This window comes from Lissotriton helveticus, chromosome 1_1 (assembly GCF_964261635.1).
Source record: "Lissotriton helveticus chromosome 1_1, aLisHel1.1, whole genome shotgun sequence".
Taxonomy (NCBI): Eukaryota; Metazoa; Chordata; class Amphibia; order Caudata; family Salamandridae; genus Lissotriton; species Lissotriton helveticus.
Window position 1 is genome coordinate 1965122322 of NC_136057.1, and position 17767 is coordinate 1965140088.

Consider the following 17767-nt stretch of genomic DNA (forward strand, 5'->3'; position numbering starts at 1 on the left):
TAACGAAACGATTTTACTTAACTGTTTCCAGGAAATGTCCCAGAGTAGTATCCAGGCATACTACACTGAGTAAGCCTAGTAATCTCTAAAGTTACTTACCTGCTGTTTTATTGAAATTCCCATTGAATCCTATGTACTGCATTTACTAAGTATTGACTTTTTACTACATCCATTGTAAATCAAATCAAAGTATATATTCAATTGCAATCCTAAAACGGTATCATCCAAATTGTATTCCAACTGCATTACTACTGTAAAGTACTTATTGCTTACCTGTACCAGGCTTGCTTGGTTCTAGAAATAAAATACCTAAAAGAATATTTTTATATAAAAACAATTGGTATGAAGTTCAGTCTTTGAGTGTGTGAATTAATTTGCTGACTGAGTGTGTACAACAAATGCTCAACACTGCCCTCTGATACTGCCCTACTGCTCGACCACACTACCACAAATAGAGATTAAGGTTCTATCTAATTTTAACTCTGCCTACCTTTGGGGTTCAACAAGACTCTGCACACTATACCTCACTTTGGTATAGTATATACAGAGCCAGCTTCCTACATTGGTGGATCAGCGGTGGGATACAAAACTGTGCATATGTTGGACTACTTGGTTATCACCTGATCACACGACAGAACTCTTAAATGGTCTTTAGAATTCAGATTTTTCAGATTGGTATTTTTTGCAAAATTGCTAAAAGTCTTGTTAGGGCATTGGTTACGTCCCTTTAGAATTTTAGAAAATAAAAAGTCACTGTAGCTTTGGGTTAGAGGAGTTAGAAGTTTTTTTAACAATGTCTCAAAATCAGAACCCAGGTATTAGTGAAAATAACACCAAAGACATAGAGGACAGGGTTTAGGAGCTTGACCTCAACCCTTATCTTCACTTGTCTTTCAAGGAGATAAGGTCCCTATGCAAAACTAAAAACATAGCCATGGGTTCCCATCCCACCAAACAAAAGCTCCAGGAGCTGTTGGCTGGGCATGTTGTCTCGCTCTGCTTTATGTTTTTCCGCAACAGGACTTTAAGATACGATTTCTGGTAAGCTTTGGCCACACACTAGTGAGCGTTTGTTTACTCTTTGTCCACTTTCTGTAGACCCACAATTACTGAGTATTACGCGTTTGTTGCACTTGTTTTTTTCAGCGACCTCGAGACTAAGGTCTATTTTCACTTGGGTAAGATTGTCATGACGTTCCGGCTCTAATTCACTGGGTCTTTAACGGGTTGCCTTCTGGTCTGTTGTCTATCACCTCCTAGTGTTGTCTTTTTCATCAGTTGGGTTATCCAGCGCTTACCTGTCTTATACAGAAATCATCATATTTCGCTTGGTGCATTTTTTACTTTGGGAGCACTTTTCACAAGTCATGTGCAATCCTACAAAATTACATTTTGTATTTACAACTCCTGACTTTTTACACATGCTTATGTTTTGTTGTAGTTCCACACGGAGGACTTCTAAAAACATCTCCTCCACTACTCTGTTGTTATGAAGTACCCCTGAAGAAGGGTTGATTCATCCCGAAATGCAAAGGGATTATTTTGTAACTTTTTGCTATAAGTTTTTGCTATATTGATGTTACCTGTTTGAGAGACACTGTACCATATACCACTGATAGATCATAGCACGCTGCTAGTGCCAGGCAAGACATAAAACCAAATACAAACTAGCTCTCTTTTCTAAAGAAAGTCAAACTATTTTTTCCGGAAAGGGATTTCAGAACTCCTGTTCAAACCCTTGTAGTCTGGCATCTGGATAGTGCTAATGTCCTACATGATGGCCTCCCAGACTCCACACTGGCAACACTTTTGGGCCTCTACATGCTTCAGCATGACTCATTCAGGGCCTGAATGAATATGATCACATAAACTAAACCCCATCCTGTTAGAACTCCATATGGCTCTCCTTGCTATCCTGCTCCATTTTCAAAACCAGCTGCATATATGCAGGGGAGCACATGTTGTGCCCTTTTGTCTGTATGCACCCCCTGTTCCTGCACAGCAGGAACTTAACAGTCCATATAACGTTAACAGTCCGTGTCACCCAGGAACGACCTTTGACATTCCAATTGAAGTGCCTTTTTGAAAATCACCGTCTGGGAACACCAAAGGACCGCCCACAAGACTACAAAAATACTTGTAATCTGGCGGGTGGGTGGCAGTGAGTTTTGGTGGTGTGAGAGCAGGTGGGTAGTGTGGCGGCCCCCTCCCGCACTGCCTAAGTCATAATCTGGCCCAAAATCTTTTTATGGCTCCAGCAACTGTCACCTTCAGGCTTAGATCCCAACACCAAAGCCAGGGAACAGTAAAATGATTTTCAGAGTAATACAAGTCAGACTTCAGCATGGCTGCCCTATCTCCACAATATTGATCAGTAAGCAATAAAGGTTCCACAGTCTTTGGAGAGCTCCAAGTGAGATATGTGTGAGGAGAGACTATATGTACTCTTCCCTAGAGTAGGGCCTGAATGGTCCACAATTGTTAAGTGATCTGAAAAGGTCTCCATCACCAGAGACATATCCTTTATGGCAACTCTTATATGTGCTGGCTCCCTTCACATATTCAAGGACCTCCACTCTAGTGTCAAGCTGAATCAAAATTCCAGCTGCAACTTGGGGAGAAACTGATGGGTCATACATTTAATTCAGTATAAAAGAGGTGCCATCCAGATCGGACATCTGAATTTCCTTCTTCAACATCACAGTCTCAAACACAGCTGCTGTTCCAAACTTTGACCATCACCAAAAGTGCTGCTGTCATCTTCCTCTGACATTTTCAGTTGTCTCATAGTATCCCTTTACCAAACTTCTCTTCCAAACTACCTTCATCCATCTACACGAGGACTCAAACAAATCCTGTTTTCCTTTCTTGAGGATTTGTCCGATATTTCTCATAAGTGTCCTGCTTTTCATCTGTCATGCAGGAACCCTTTATATCCCATAATCCCCCCTCGCTCACTTGAGATATTTCAGAGTTTGATGACCATGTTAATGCTACTAACTTCCCACTGAAAATGGTAGGGTGCTCTTCTCCTCTACAGAAAAGCCATCAGGAATCCACCCTAGGCTCCGGTCTCACTCTATTCTTTCAGGACACGCAGCCACTCAGTGTTGCTGGCAAGGCATCCTCCTTGCTAAACCTCCCAGTCAAGTGGAACTACTTTTTTCTGGCTTTGTCTCAGTGGTCACCTGTTTTCTCGGGCAGCCAAGAGCAAAATATGCTCCACACAGGATTCCACCAGAGAAAAATGGATTCAAACTAAGGGGCCGATTAGGATGGCGGACCGCCAGTCTCACGGGAAATGACCGTCCGACCGCACCTTGGGGAAACCGGCGGTGTTATTAGGATTCCACTCCAGCAAAACCCGACCGCGGCGGACAGATGTCTCCAAATACCGCCGACGGAACCATAGAAAAACCGACCACCGTGGACGGAGTGGCCGCGGTAACAGGCCCAACCGCCGACAGTGCAGCGGAGTCTGTCCGTGGGCTGGCTGTGGTGCTGCGTGGGCGGCGTGTGCTTGATGCGGGGGGTGATTGTGCTGAGGTGGGACTGGTGTGGGTGCACTTGTGTGTGTTCCTGTCCCCACCAGGGTGTCTGGTGTGGACAGGTACCAGTGTTCATGCATGCTGTGGCGTGGTATGTGTGTATTGCATGCTTGAGTACCTGCGGCGGCGTCCACGACGGTGCATGACTTGCTGGTAGTGAAGTAGGAACAGGGCAGGGAAGGAATGTAGGGCTGGGTCCATGGCGCTCGGGTCCGTGCGGTGGGTCTCATGGCAATGCTTTCCCTCTCCGTTGTGGTGCTTCCGCCGTCTATGAGATGGAGGTGTTTCCGCTGTGGGGTTCTGGTTTGTTTGCGACATCGTAATATTGCGGACGGTTGGGACGTCATTCCGCATGGCGGTGAGCCTGGATTGGCTCCGTCCGCCGTGGTGTCTGGTGTGTTCCCGTGGCGGTTCACGTTTTTACGCGGCGGACGGTAAATGTGCCCAGTTCCCCTTCCTAATATGGCGGACGGAAGGCCCGCTGCTGGCGGACGATGAGGTGCATTTTACGCCGCCTCCAGCCCAGCAGTCATGGTGCCGTCCGCCATCCTAATCGCCCCCTAAGTGCAGTATCCCCCAGCAGTTCCGATCCACCAGAAAGGTCGATAGCTAGCGGCAGCTCACAAAGAAACAGCCTCCCTGTGCTCCACTCGAGCCCCCAACCTGGTACACTTTGAATTAGATGGGGTGCAGCAATATTGGCTCTTTATAATGCCAGAAAGAAATGAACATTCATTTCCGCATTACACAAAACGTAATTTGTGTAACTTGTGTACTACTAATAAAACAAGATGTGTCCTACCAACGGGTCTTTATGTATAAACATTCATGTGCTAACACATTTGTAGCTGTCAATACCCACATCCTGGAGGGATGGGTAGGCTGCAAAATACACAGAGTAATATCCAAATCTATTGCATTATGTAAGTTTGCTGAGGCATTTCTCATTACCCCTGACAGGGGACCAATGCTTCCTTTCCAATGATGAAGACTATAACTGACCTATATGTGGGAGTCACATAGAGCACTAATTACACATACAGTCACCCTTGCAATGACCCCCCCCCTTAACAAGCACACTTAGAGAAACCACACATGTTTTTCATTGTGAACTTTCTAATATGTTTTACAAATAACATACAGCCTGACCAACTATCACTGACTGATCCCACCTTGGAATGTGTTAACTTAACTTAATACTAACTCAAGCTGCTGCAAATCTTTACCATGTAACCCTAACAGGAAAATACTTGTTACCATTTATTTTCTGTAATAATGCGAAAAAAGGTTTGGTTAAAGTTGATTTAATCTGCTATGACAAAGGTATAAACATAAAGAGTTGCCTTAACCTAAATCATAGTGTCTATGAGAAGCAGTAACATCAATTGTTTCTGGCAAAAATGTGTTACTTTCACAAAGTAATCAAAAAGTGAATGAAAAATGGAGAGCATGGGCAGTGTTCAACATACCTCACATTACGACTGAATGGAGTAAGCATTATTGACCACATTCAGTGATTGATATTAGACCTATAATAGGTATTCCAATGTGGTAAAACTGTCTCACCATTAACTACAAATCCAGGTATGTACAATGCACGCCTCCCAGCCTTCCTGGTGCTCAACGAGTCATCAGTGTTTTTCCCATGGACACGGACCTTTAAGTTGTATCTGCCATCTCCATTGTAAGAATAAAAGAACTTGGAGTATATTCCATCATTCTTTGCAATATCAGCACCTGGAGCAAAATATGTTACAGTTAGTTAGTAAACAATTTAACTGCCGAAGTGAGACAATATGCATCAGTGAATGTTTAATTAATTAATTAATAATCAAACAATATATGAAACTAAATAAACAACCAAATTGGAATTGCTGTAAAATTAGTCACAAAAAATATCCAATACAATTTAAGTATGGAAAGGTGCAAAAACAAGTAATCTATCAAATGAAATTACATACTTTGATAAAGGAAAGAAAAAACACAAAACACAATAGTCCAAAATAAATACCTACAACATTAATGATATGCAATGATGTCTATGACTGGTATGCTTTATAACATACATGACTGGGTGATGCATTGCAAAGGGTTAGATACTATTTTTCCCAATAGACAAAATCAAATTGTGCCAGCCTCTTCTTCTTTAGACTGTTGAGAACACAAAGCGCCTACGTTACTTGATATTAATGCAAAATAAACTGCCCTCAAGGATGCCAAATATGTATAATAATGAGTCATGTGATGCAAATATTAGAGTTTCCTAGAAATTAAGAAGATTCTATGTATGAGTGGATGATTGTTAAATTAAACGATGCAGTGGTGGGGTCCGGATGTTACTACTCACTACAGTAGTCTAGACCTAGGTGCTATTGGCACAGGTAAGATCAGCGGAAAATCAGGTAAAATAAAATAAATACATAAAACCGATGCAGGGAGCGCAAGGTAAGCGTTTTTATTTATTGTATTTTACCCATCCCCTAGTCTGTCGGCTTCCTTCCAGCCACCGCCCTTCAACACTGCTCTTACCTGTGCCAGTTGCGCCTGCCTAGACCAACTGTGCAAAAGTATTGTTAAGCTTATAAAGAACACTTGTGTTCAGCGGCTGCTGTTCCTAGCCTTTGGCGTGTCAGAAACGCGATCTTTCACTAAGAGCCTTTTCGGTGGGGACTCATCCATTAGAGCGGGTGATACGCTGCTTCCCAATCAAACAGTTAGACTTTTACCAACAAAACTATATTGTATACTAAGGGCATAGTGAAGCTCCCCCACCTGCTCACAATTCCAGCTTCAGCGGGGGCACAGCTAAACAGATGAAATCATTTTTTAAGATCCTTTACCCTGAGCTCTGACTTGTAGACCACAAGACAGAAGCAGGACCTAACAAATAAACCTGAAATGAAAAAACAGCATAGCACAGCAGGAGTGTCGAGCAACCAAACATGGTTACCCAGAGTAAAAGCAATACCAGCAATTGCAAAAAAAATTGTTAAGAGGCTGATGGGATGAGAGTGTTAAAGAAGGAAGGAAAGAAGAATGCAAAGAAAATAAGGAAGATGGGATAAAATCAAGCAAACACAGGGATAGAAGGGTGAAAGGAACAAAAGAAGAAAAGAAAAGGGAGGAAGGAAGGAATGAATCTTAACTCAGAAGAACAATTGCAGTATAGCATCTCAGAAAGGTTTCGTATTGCATTCTGTGCTCACTCATGAAGTAACATATGGGTCAAAGCGTGGGTCGGAGGAGGGGATATCAGAAAGAAAAGCTCACACCTCAACGTCCACCAATGGAGCTAGGTGTGCCTGCTCAAGAAACACCCCCAGCATCAGCTCGTCTGGCAGCTGAGGGTCCAGAGCAGATGACCACATCACAATAATGGAAAAAGTCAGTGTAGGTATGAGTGACATTTCAACGACTATGAGTGACACTTTCTCGTGAGCAAAAACAAGCAATGAAGATGATAAATATCATACATTAAACCCATTTGGACATCAGGGCCTGGGCATCGGCTTCTGTTTTTTTTATTCGTATCCTACATGGTTTGTTGAGCTTTGTTCAAAAGCAAGTCTTAATATTACCCTGTTTGATGCATGTGTAATTTTTCACTTTGTCTTTAAGCTTGCCATAGTGAGAAAGTGAAAAATTCAGGCCAAGCCAATTGGTTTTATATACACACGCCATGCTTAATTTGCAAACAAATAAGAAACATAAGCAAGTAGAATAAACTGTTTCTTAGGAGCCCTTCACTCAAGCTGCCGAATGTAGGGGTTCATGAATACCAAGTATTATAAATTTTGATTCCACGTCATGCTTCTTTATTTAATCAACTTACACTTCCTGTCTTCTTATTTCACTCTTGTAGGTCATTTTTCAGTCTCGCGCCTGCGTTGCAGTGCTTAGCACTGAACGCAGAGTGAGAGACCTCTTGTAGGGAGTTTGAAAATGGACCTAGGAATCCCTTTTCCTTTTGGCCCACGCTATTGGCCTTTGCGTGCATCTTTTGATCAAAGACAGCACGCAATTGGCCAAAGGCCGATGCAATGCTCCATCCATGGCCTATTGGTGTCCGTTACACGCACAGCTGCCATGCGGTTTCAATTATCGCGCCCAGACACTGGCACCATAATTGAAACCACAGGTCTCGCTGTGGCACGTGTGCGCGCACCACTCGTGGGCTTCTTCTTTTTTGGATCCATTTCACAGTGAAGCAACTAAATGAAAAAAGGAAAGAGAGGTGGGCTGCTTGCACACACCACTCGTTGTTCAGGAAGTGTTTACACTTTGTGTTCCTCAGCCTCTTGTTAAGGCACAGTGTTATCCCTATTTACTCTTGTACATTAATTGGTTTCACTTTTCTGTCACAATAACATACTTGATTCACGTTTTTTGTTTGCGAAGTGAAGTGAAGACGTACAAGTATTTAGTCTGTCTTAAAGATACAATAAAAGCTGGCTCTTTATTATTGTGAAATTATCTACTGAACAATGTTATGTGTACGTGTTTCAAGGTCGCCACTTACAAAGCACGTTTCATTTTCTGACTCTTTTTCATTATACCCTTCTTTCTTGGCACAACTTAACTCTGCTCAGCAAAGGGGCCCAAAACTCACATTCCCCATTTTTTCCAGCCCGATATGTTGCCTCAATATGAGGACCGGTAGGCGCAACATAAACAAAGTCCAAATATCTTCCCTAACAAAAAAAAGACTTCCTGGCCTTACCAAAGCTTGTTTTTCTTCTCCCTTGTCTCTCTGGTTCCACTCCCTTTTCTCTCTTGCTTCTCACTTCTCCCCTTTTGGTTTCTCATGCATTTTATTTTTTCTCTAGTGATTTTTGACCAAATGTCACAGAGTTGCTAACTTTGCTTCTCTCAGTTGGGGTGGGCAGAAACACAGGCTTGTAATGAAAGTTGTGTTACTGAGTTTTCCCCCAATAACACGCTCTCAGCAATCCCTAGTACTTCTGCCAGTAGAGTGTTTCTTCTGCCCATTTATGATGCCAGTTAACTGTATCTGAGAGTAGTGAATGCAGGTCCCCTGAGGTACAAGTGGGTGCTATTTCTGGGTAGTGCCTGCGAGTGATGGACTAGGAGGTGATTGGTCCTAGAGTGTGTGTTTTCCTGGCATCTGTACTGTAAGTACTGTCACTATGTGTTCTCTCTTCTCTCTGAGTGCTGCCCTTGGGTGGTACCTGTCGCCCCTTGGTGCTGTCCCTGGGTTGTGTCTATTGCCACTACCCCACAATGCTGCCTCATTTGTGTGCCGTCTGGGTGATATCTATGAGTGTTATCCGAGGTTCTGCCAATGGGTGCTGTGTGGGAGGGTGACTGATGATTGTGATCCTGGTTGCTTTCCATGGGTGGTGCTAGTTGCTGGTGCATGTGGGTGCTGATCTGAATTGTGCTTCCTGTCTGCAAACCTGAGCGAACGTTCCAACTGGTCCAACTTTTTTGGTTGGGTTTGGCAGCTGTATTTCCCCCAAGTGTAACATCGGTGCTGTCTCTGGGTGGCCTGTGGCTCACGTCCCTTGCTGCTGCCCGTTGTTTGTGCTCTACTGTGGTGTTGCCATGAGATGCCTGAGATAACCACCTCCCTTACAGAAACTGTTCCAAGTCACCTACTGCATTCTGGGTGTTGTAGTCTTGATTTTATTTTCTTGAGCTAATTAGTCTAACACACTTGAAAACAGTGATTGTGTAGGTGAAAAGTTGCGGACTGGAGACAGAGTCCCGGAGGACCCAGAGGGAGTTGGTCACCCTAGTGGTACTCCCTCTGTGTGATTTCCTATTGGCAGTTTGCACGTTAAAGGTGCCCATATGAATCTTAACACTCATCATGGGTGCCCCTAGGTAATACCTGTAGGTGTTGCCACTGTGTACTGTAGCTGAGTAATAGTATGTTTGGATAGTAAGTGGTGCTCCAGGGAATTGACCCGACAGATGCACCTGGCTTCCATTTCCAGTGTATTTAGGAGACATCTAATGGTGATGTACACGCCGCAGAGTGCTGCTCCTAGATATCTCCCTTCGCCCCCTAGGTGCCTGGAATTAATGTATGTAGCGCCTCTGGGCCTGCTGCCTTTCAGCAGTATCTCTGGCTGCTATCCTGTGCTGGGTGATGTTTCTCAGTGTGTTGCCTCTAGACGGCCCTGGACGTGCCAGTCACTGTCTCTCGTTCATGCCCCTGGGGAGGGCTTCTGTGTACTGCCCCCCCTGGTAGGCTTGCTCCGCACGCTCATCCCCTGCCCGCGCCTCCCCTAGGGCAGGTGGGGGGCAGGCACCTGGGATGCCCTCAGCTTGGAATGTCGGGGGAGCCGCGGAGCCGTGAGGCGGTGCCAAGGGAAGGAATGCGGCGGCACTCGATGTACCATGGCCTCTGTACCCTGGAAGAGGGAGGAAACGGAGACACAGGCCTGACAACACTGGGCAGGACCCGACCAACACAGGCGGGTGGGTGACCCCCTACCCCCCGCACACACGAGCACCCACCACAATGATGTCACAGTCCGCAGCGACACTCCAACGCAAACTGGCACTCCCACACTGGCTCTCTAAAACGATGCCAACCCTTCACACAAACACTCCTACACAACTAGCAACGATAACCTCGGCATACACTGCCACCGATACACCTTTCCACCCTCCACTCAGGCACCACAACCTGCCAACTCCCACAGTGACACACCCGCGCAGGCGTCCCTCTGACTACTTTCTACACACAGACACCCCACTCTGGTACAACAGACAATTGCTCACACAAATAGCAATGACAGCCTCTCAAACACAAACTCCCCACACTTCTACACCACTACAATAGTATCCCGCCCCCAAAAAGCACTAACAGCCTTGGCAACACCCTTCCCCCTCACACTTCCCACACACTGAGCCACCAGACACTGTCACTGCACACCGACAAACCCCACCTTCACACCTCTCTTTCTCTGCCGAACCCACACTGACAGGCTCCCCAGATTACCACACAGTCACCCGCCACCCGCCAGTACTCCCCTTGCCTGATGACACCCTCACCACATCTCCCTTCTCAATGAAACACAATGCTTCTCTACGACCCCCCTACAGACAATGATACCCCGACGCTCATGAGAGGAGATTTAGGAGCAGTATTATGGGAGAATAATACAGATTGGTGGGGGTACTAGGTGAGAAAAAAACTCTTTTTTTTATTTCCTTACATTTTCGAAGACTTTTGTCTGTGTGTATGCACAAATTCCTTGTGAAATCCGACATACACCTCACCATACCCAACTGAAAAGCACCTGTACTAAACTATTTACCAGAAAATACATCAATGATGGGTTTGTAACACCCCAAACACCCCCCTGAAGCTACGTCTCCGGTCCTGATTCTGGAAACAGGCAGGTTCTCAATGACCTTCCACAAGACGGCCACAAATGAGGCCCAAGCTCTCCAGGAGCATGTTCACATAGAGAGAAGGTGCTCCCAGGAGTGTGGCCAGGTGGTGGTCCACCATGAAGCAGCAGAGGCCCAACTCCTGGAGGTACTAATAAGCCACCAGAAAATACTGTGCAGAGTCCATCCAGGACAGACAGTGGTGCAACCCCAGAGGGATGGTTAAGCCACTACTCTATGGAGTCCACCCAGGAGGGGTGGAGGTCCAACTCAGTAGGATCACATCTGGACTGCCATTTTATCTCTAGAACACTACAACCCACCAATTTCTCTCACTCGCACTTTCCTTTCTCTCTCGTGCACTCTCCTCTCTTACCTCCCTTTACTCTCCTGCTCCCTCCCTTTCTGCCAGTCAGAGGGCTTTGACCTACTGTTGGCCTTTCCTGTATTTTTATGAAAGACACCTCCATCCATAAGGCTCCTCTGTCATACCCTCTGTCTTCTTTCCCTCCCTTGGCCGTTCTTTGCCATTTCTCTTATCCCACCATGAGCCCTTCGAAGTGATCTTAGGTGAAATAAAGCACTTTATAAATACCCAGCATAGCAAATCAAACCCTCAGCTGACATGAGTTTTGGAGATTAAGGACCTATAGCAAAATACACCTGTGACTCCTGCCAACTACAACATGCCAGTCACGTAGCATGCTGCATTCATGCGAAGGATGGATGTTTTTAACCCTACTCTATGAATCATTGCACTCTCACCTAGGGCAGCGTCTGTGCCACTCTTTAACTTGAATAGCGAACGCATCCCTTTTGTTAGACGATCTGCGTCTAAAGAAAGGTCTATGGCCGCTATTAAAGTAAAAGCGTGGCACTGGGCACTTTAAAAAAAAAAAATATTTACAAAGTACTGGATTGATCATTTGCAGGAGTTTAAGCTATTGTAATTTACAGCGCCAATAGCTCAAACTCTCATAAATGCCAGACCTGTTGCTTTGTAAATTCTTGTTCCTTCCTGCTATCTCCAATTGTCACTGTTCCCTTATCTTCCTCTGCCTTCTTCTTGCTCATTTCTGTAATTCTCTCTTGCTCTGGACTAAAATGTAGTGGAAGAAAAATAACTCTCTTGCCCCTAAAAATGAATTCACTCCACACCAACCACCTGCGCAAATTAATCACTGTATATGGGACAAAGATGAGTCACAAGAGGTGGAAGGCCTCCTCCACTGGTACCCTGCCCAGTTCTGCAGCCACTTCCAGCAGCTTCCCACTGCTGCTGCACAGAGATGAGCTGCCTCAGCCTAAGGACAGAGTGAGCTGTTGGCTGGCCGAGGGTGTGAAGTAAAACAAACGTCAGCAGACAGCAGCATGCACCCTAAGCATTTTCAGCAAGGCAAGCACACACTTGGATCTCATCATTCTGGCAGCCATGATGCCCAGGGCAGAACTTTACAACAGGCTCTGGCTGCAGGCTGCTGATTGTGCGCTGCCATGACTGCAGGGCATAGTCTCACTTACTTGGAGGCCACGAGCCACTGTGGGCGGCAGCCCCCGTCACCTGATCTCAGTCATTGGCTGAGGGGAGCCAAACCAAGAAACGCAGAAAAGCCGGCACCAGGTGAGTCCCTAGGAAGAAGCGCAGTTGTCGGATGCCCCCCCCCCTCCAGTGCACAATGGAGGGGTTGCCCTTTCATTCACCTCAGCAGCAGTTAAAGGGCCGCTGGACGATCACATCCTCTTCCACATAAGGTATTCACAACTATACTGGGACATCTGTCCAGAATACAAAATAAAACAAATAGGAACAGACCGGTGCAAGCACAAGGAGTAGCTAAAACACACATGAAGGCTGAATAAAAACAACTGCACTGACGACACGTGTCGTCAGTGCAGTTGTGATTTTAAATAATCGAATAAAGTGGTTTGACTGACTGATTGACTGACACGTGTGTGTGTGTGTTTGTGTGTGTGGAGGCTAAATACTGCACTTGAAGAAGAAACCGGGATGAGGGGTGCAAAGGGGCCCCACTCCTGCTTGCTGTGCTAGGCAGTCACTTCACACCTAGTTACTCTCAGGGCCCTTTTACTCTGCACTGTACCCTGGAAAATCCACATGGGGCAATTAATTCATCATATCTGCGCAATCTAACAGGAGTCTATGGGGAGTCTGAGACTCGGGTGACCCCGGTGCACGCGCTGTACTTGGCGCTTCAAGGAAATGTGAGGTTCACAGCAGTATTACCTGCGCTCACAGGGTTCGTTTACCACCCCGCCCGGCTGTCCGCCTCTTCAGAGTCCAGTCCTGCAACATCACTCCCTCCCAATTAGGGGGGGGAGGGTGTTGACGGTCATCATTTTAATTTTACCGCAGTCACGTGGCAGTGCGAGGTGCAGTGCTGCCATGGAAACACCAGTGGCAGCAAGGCAGGAATCTCCTTGTTATTGATACATTGTAGCAGCCAGCTGCAGTACTAGCTCAGCCAGCCGAGCCCCAAGCCTGACAGAGTAGGGCGCCAGTACCACGGCACGCTGCCAGCCAGACCAGCTTTAGTTTAGCATAGTATTTATGCAGGAACGCAATTAGTAGGCAATGCTAACAGCTTTGACAGCTGAGGCGCTATGCCTATAATGCGTGACAATGCATTTCAGTGAGGTGATGCAGATCACCACACTGAAATGCGTTAGTCTAACACCTAATGCATGGTACTTGGCAGGACTGTCTTTCGGCGCCTGATTGTCCTGCCCGAGGCAAATCATGCCTAGCACACGGATGCCAAAATTATTTTGCACAAGTATGCAGAGGTGGGTGTGGCAGACGAGCTGAAAGAAGAGGATTCTCACCTGCAACAGTGAGGAACAGAGATGCAGAATGAGACACCACGCCTCTGTGGCCTTACTGCTAGGGCCGGAACATGGGGGCATGAGATCAGCCACGATAAGAAGAAAACAATGGAGACAAAAATGTATTACCCGTCTCAGTGAAAAGCCAAAGTTCTTGAAACAAACACCAACTCCTCAAGTGTGAAATGGTCATCAATGAGATAAGCGTCACAGCGCTCACAGTCTCTGTGTCATCAGTCTATGCGATGGACAGGTTACAATTTGACTTGAACCCCGGACCTCATGCAACCAGAACCTACATCTGTTGTGTCCTGTCCGCTTTTGAGTATTGGCACATTTATTACAGGTCCCAGGGATTGTGATTATTACGGGGTATAACTTACATGTGACTTTAAGGAGTGCTGCTGGAGTCTCAGTCTTTTGTCTCAAGAACATACATCTTTGCCTATGGCAAATTAGATCAATTGTCATCATCTGTGTTTTCAGCACCTCAATTCAGCAAAATGACCGAAGAACAACAATGACATTTTTTGTCATTGACGATGTCCGTGGCACCCTTCTAAGCTACAATACCGCAAAGGTACTTGGCCTGATCTTGTTCGCTCAAAGCATTAACACCAGAGAGGTTAATGCCATTGTCCATGACTTTCAACACCTCTTTGTGGGATTAGAGCATTTGGAAGGGAAGTCAGACAAATTCCACATCAATGAAACTATCAAGCCAGTAGCCCTAAAACATAGAAGAGTCTCTTTTCACCTGCAGATGAGAGTAGAACATTAACTGGAGCGCCTCAAACAGTTAGGAGAAATTGAGAAAGTTACAGGGCCTACACAGTGGGTTTCCCCAATGGTGTTAACCAGGGCCGGTTTTAGGGGGGTGCGCCTAGTGCAGCTGCACTGGGCACTGACATGGAAGGGGGATGCTATGTTTAGCAATACATTAAGATTTAAAAGCACCTGATGCAGAGTTCCTTGTGCATCCAGCTTTTAGGCAGAAATAAAAAAGTCAAGATAACTCTTGTGATTTATGAGCCTGCTAGAGACAGAGATATGAGTGTTGTGTAATGACAGTTTTGAATCACTATAAAGAAGCGCAGAGGGTTAATATGCCTACTGCAAATAAGAGATCTGTACTTTATGTGAATAGCTGATTGTATTAGTAAAGCCAGTCTTTACCGGCTCTTTATATCAAATGAAATGCATATGAGAGAGGGGCAATGGAGAGATAAGGGGCTCTTTTGCCGGGCCGTAGTGATGGCATCTTAAGAGGGGTGGGAGTATAGGGGGTGATGGGGCCGGGTGTCAAAAAAGATTGTCGCACTGGGAGCCACCAGTGCTAAAGCAGACCCTGGGCTTAACCATACTAATATTTATAGACATAAAGTTAGCCAACATGGTGACCTGCATGTAATGACACATTACGCCTATCCATTCCGATATACACTCATGATACACAAAGACAGTTGATATATAATAACATTCTCCACCCACACTGGACTGCGCTTCAGTGTACCTCCATTCGCCAAAGTCTTTCAAAATGCAATCCTTGAAACTTTGAATGGACTGGTGGGAGTCATAAATATGAGACATTCTCACCCATGCCCAATCACTAGAAGAACACAACAAACAACTACACAACACCATCCAGAGACTCTGAGAGGAGAGGCAGGGTTAAGCACCACAAAGACAAGTGTGAGTTTCTAAAAAGGAGCATCAAATTCTTTACTTATTTTTTTATTTTACAGAGTTTTATATATACCATATAACCATCCACCCTATTCAGAGAAACTTACACAAAGGACCTGATTCACAAACTGCACTTTGCACAGGGGCGGCTTCTCCACTAAGGCTGAGGAGCATCGCCCCACTGCTCTGAGGGCAGGAGAAAGGAAAATTAAATTATAATAACCCTGGTATTATCATTTTATTTCTCACTACAGGGCTAGGTTAGGCAGGACTTGGATTACAGGAGGAGGAGAGGTTTGCACTCCTCAAGTGTGCATGACAGTTTGGCCCGCCCTTTTGGGCCGGCCAAACAGTCAGGCACAACTTGCATGCTCCCCACCAGGCAGCATTACACAGCCTGGTAAGGAACATGCCCAGGTTCCCATTCCCCATCTGAGCGCCCGACCCACGGCACTCAGACCAATCACACGCTGCATTGCAGCATTGATTGAGTTAGGGAAGCGCGCCTGTGTGCTTCCTGCTTCTGCTGAAGCTGAGGAGGAGTGGGGAGGGATCAAAGCGGAGGAGAGACAGCATCTGAGAAAAAGCTAAGCAGGTTTTTTTGTCTGTTCGTCATCCCCCATTCGCCACCCCCATGGCCTGCCAGCTGCCACTGTCTTTGTAGTATGTTTTGTAGTGCTACATATGCATTACAAAACGTACTACAAAGTACTATTAAAAAACTAAACTTTTGTAGTAACTTACACTTTTGATTAAGTCCCTACCTCAATTATTTTCTATCGGAGGATTTTGCTGTATTAGTGGTTGGCAATTTGTATTGCTGGACTTACTACAAAAGTGTAAGTTACTAAAAAAGAGTAATTCGTGACAACCAAAAAGTAATGAACGTAGTCAAAAGTGTAAGTTACATTTGTGAATCAGGCCTATTATGATTACATTAATAAATTCATAGTTTGCCCCTAACAGTTTGGAAGCAACTGAATTTCAACTTATGTCTGAGCATAGATGGCTTGAGTATACATTAAAACTTGCAGCTCAAGCATCTTAACCCTATTTTGCTGGACCTGTATAACTTCTTCTCAAGTGCTCCCCATTTGTATGTTGAACACACGTTGTAAATCCAAGAAGTGCCCAGCTAACTAGCTCTATCAGTAGCTGATGATATACAATTGGCCATCTGAAATTGGGCCACACCATAAGACTACAACCAACTCTATATATTTAATATGCACACATGCAACCTACCACTGATGTACTATCACACACTGCAAAATACACATTGTCAGAAAAGAAATAAACTCATACATGGTTATGAAGGTACAATCACATTGTCAGAGGGTATGCACTCCAACAGATGCTAATCAGTAATGTTGTCAGAGGCTTTGTCCCAGTTACATACAAATAAACAGGTTCAGAAACACGTCAATGTTAGACACCATCACAATTAAACGGACACAGGCCCTGTAACATATAATAGCACTGTCACATACTGTCAGACAGCTACTGTGATCTAGTGCTGTGCTAGCAGTATCACAGTCAATTATTTTCACAAAGTTGCACACAATCAAACACAATGCCAAATCCATATGCAGTCACTTTCACACAGACATCTTCTCATACATAACCTCACTAACAAGCATACTCTGTCACAATAAATAGCTTCTCTCTATCCCTCAAACACACACTCACACAGAGCCATCCAGCCACATAGACATCTGTATCTCTCACACAAGACAATAATTTTGTACAAAGACCATAACATATTGCGTCATACACTAACATACACTGACATACAGACACACACTACACTAAATAGATAAGGAGAGGAATCTGGACAAAGCTAGGTGAAGGAGGGTCTCTGCCAGAAACCACACCTCAAAGCACTAAATGGCATATCATTTCACGAGGGCAGGTTCAGCTGAGAGACTCTTACCAGCCATACATTATTTATGTGGAGGGATTCTTATGGTCGAGGTGCAAGCTTCTGTTTGCTGGCAATTATACCTGTAAAATCTCAAGGAAGTCACAATTTCTTTTAGCATGGAAAAATACGAATTGACATAGATTTTGAGAATCAGGTGTTTTGTTGGTAGGAAATATCTCTTCTCATTCGTTACTAATTCCAGTCACTGAAGCTACCACAGTGTTCAAAGGGGAAGTAATAATTAACAATCAAATGGCTGGGCAACAATGAAATTCAATAGCAGACAAGAACATATTATTGTGGGAATAAAGTACTGTTCAATGCAGTCTCTGTTTCCTTTTCAACAAGCTTTGGAAGAGCCAATAGATCTTGTCTATGAGAGTTATTGGCAACATTT

General features: G+C 44.9%; 1 protein-coding gene across 1 annotated transcript in view; it reads right to left on the reverse strand.

The window, feature by feature from the left end:
• The window catches only part of LOC144755314 (calcium-activated chloride channel regulator 1-like), a 157437-nt gene that overhangs the window by 40060 nt on the left and 99610 nt on the right, over nt 1–17767 (reverse strand). The window contains exon 12 of the mRNA XM_078644116.1: nt 5115–5285. Coding sequence (XP_078500242.1) covers nt 5115–5285 — 171 coding nt within the window. The remainder of the gene's footprint in view (nt 1–5114; nt 5286–17767) is intronic.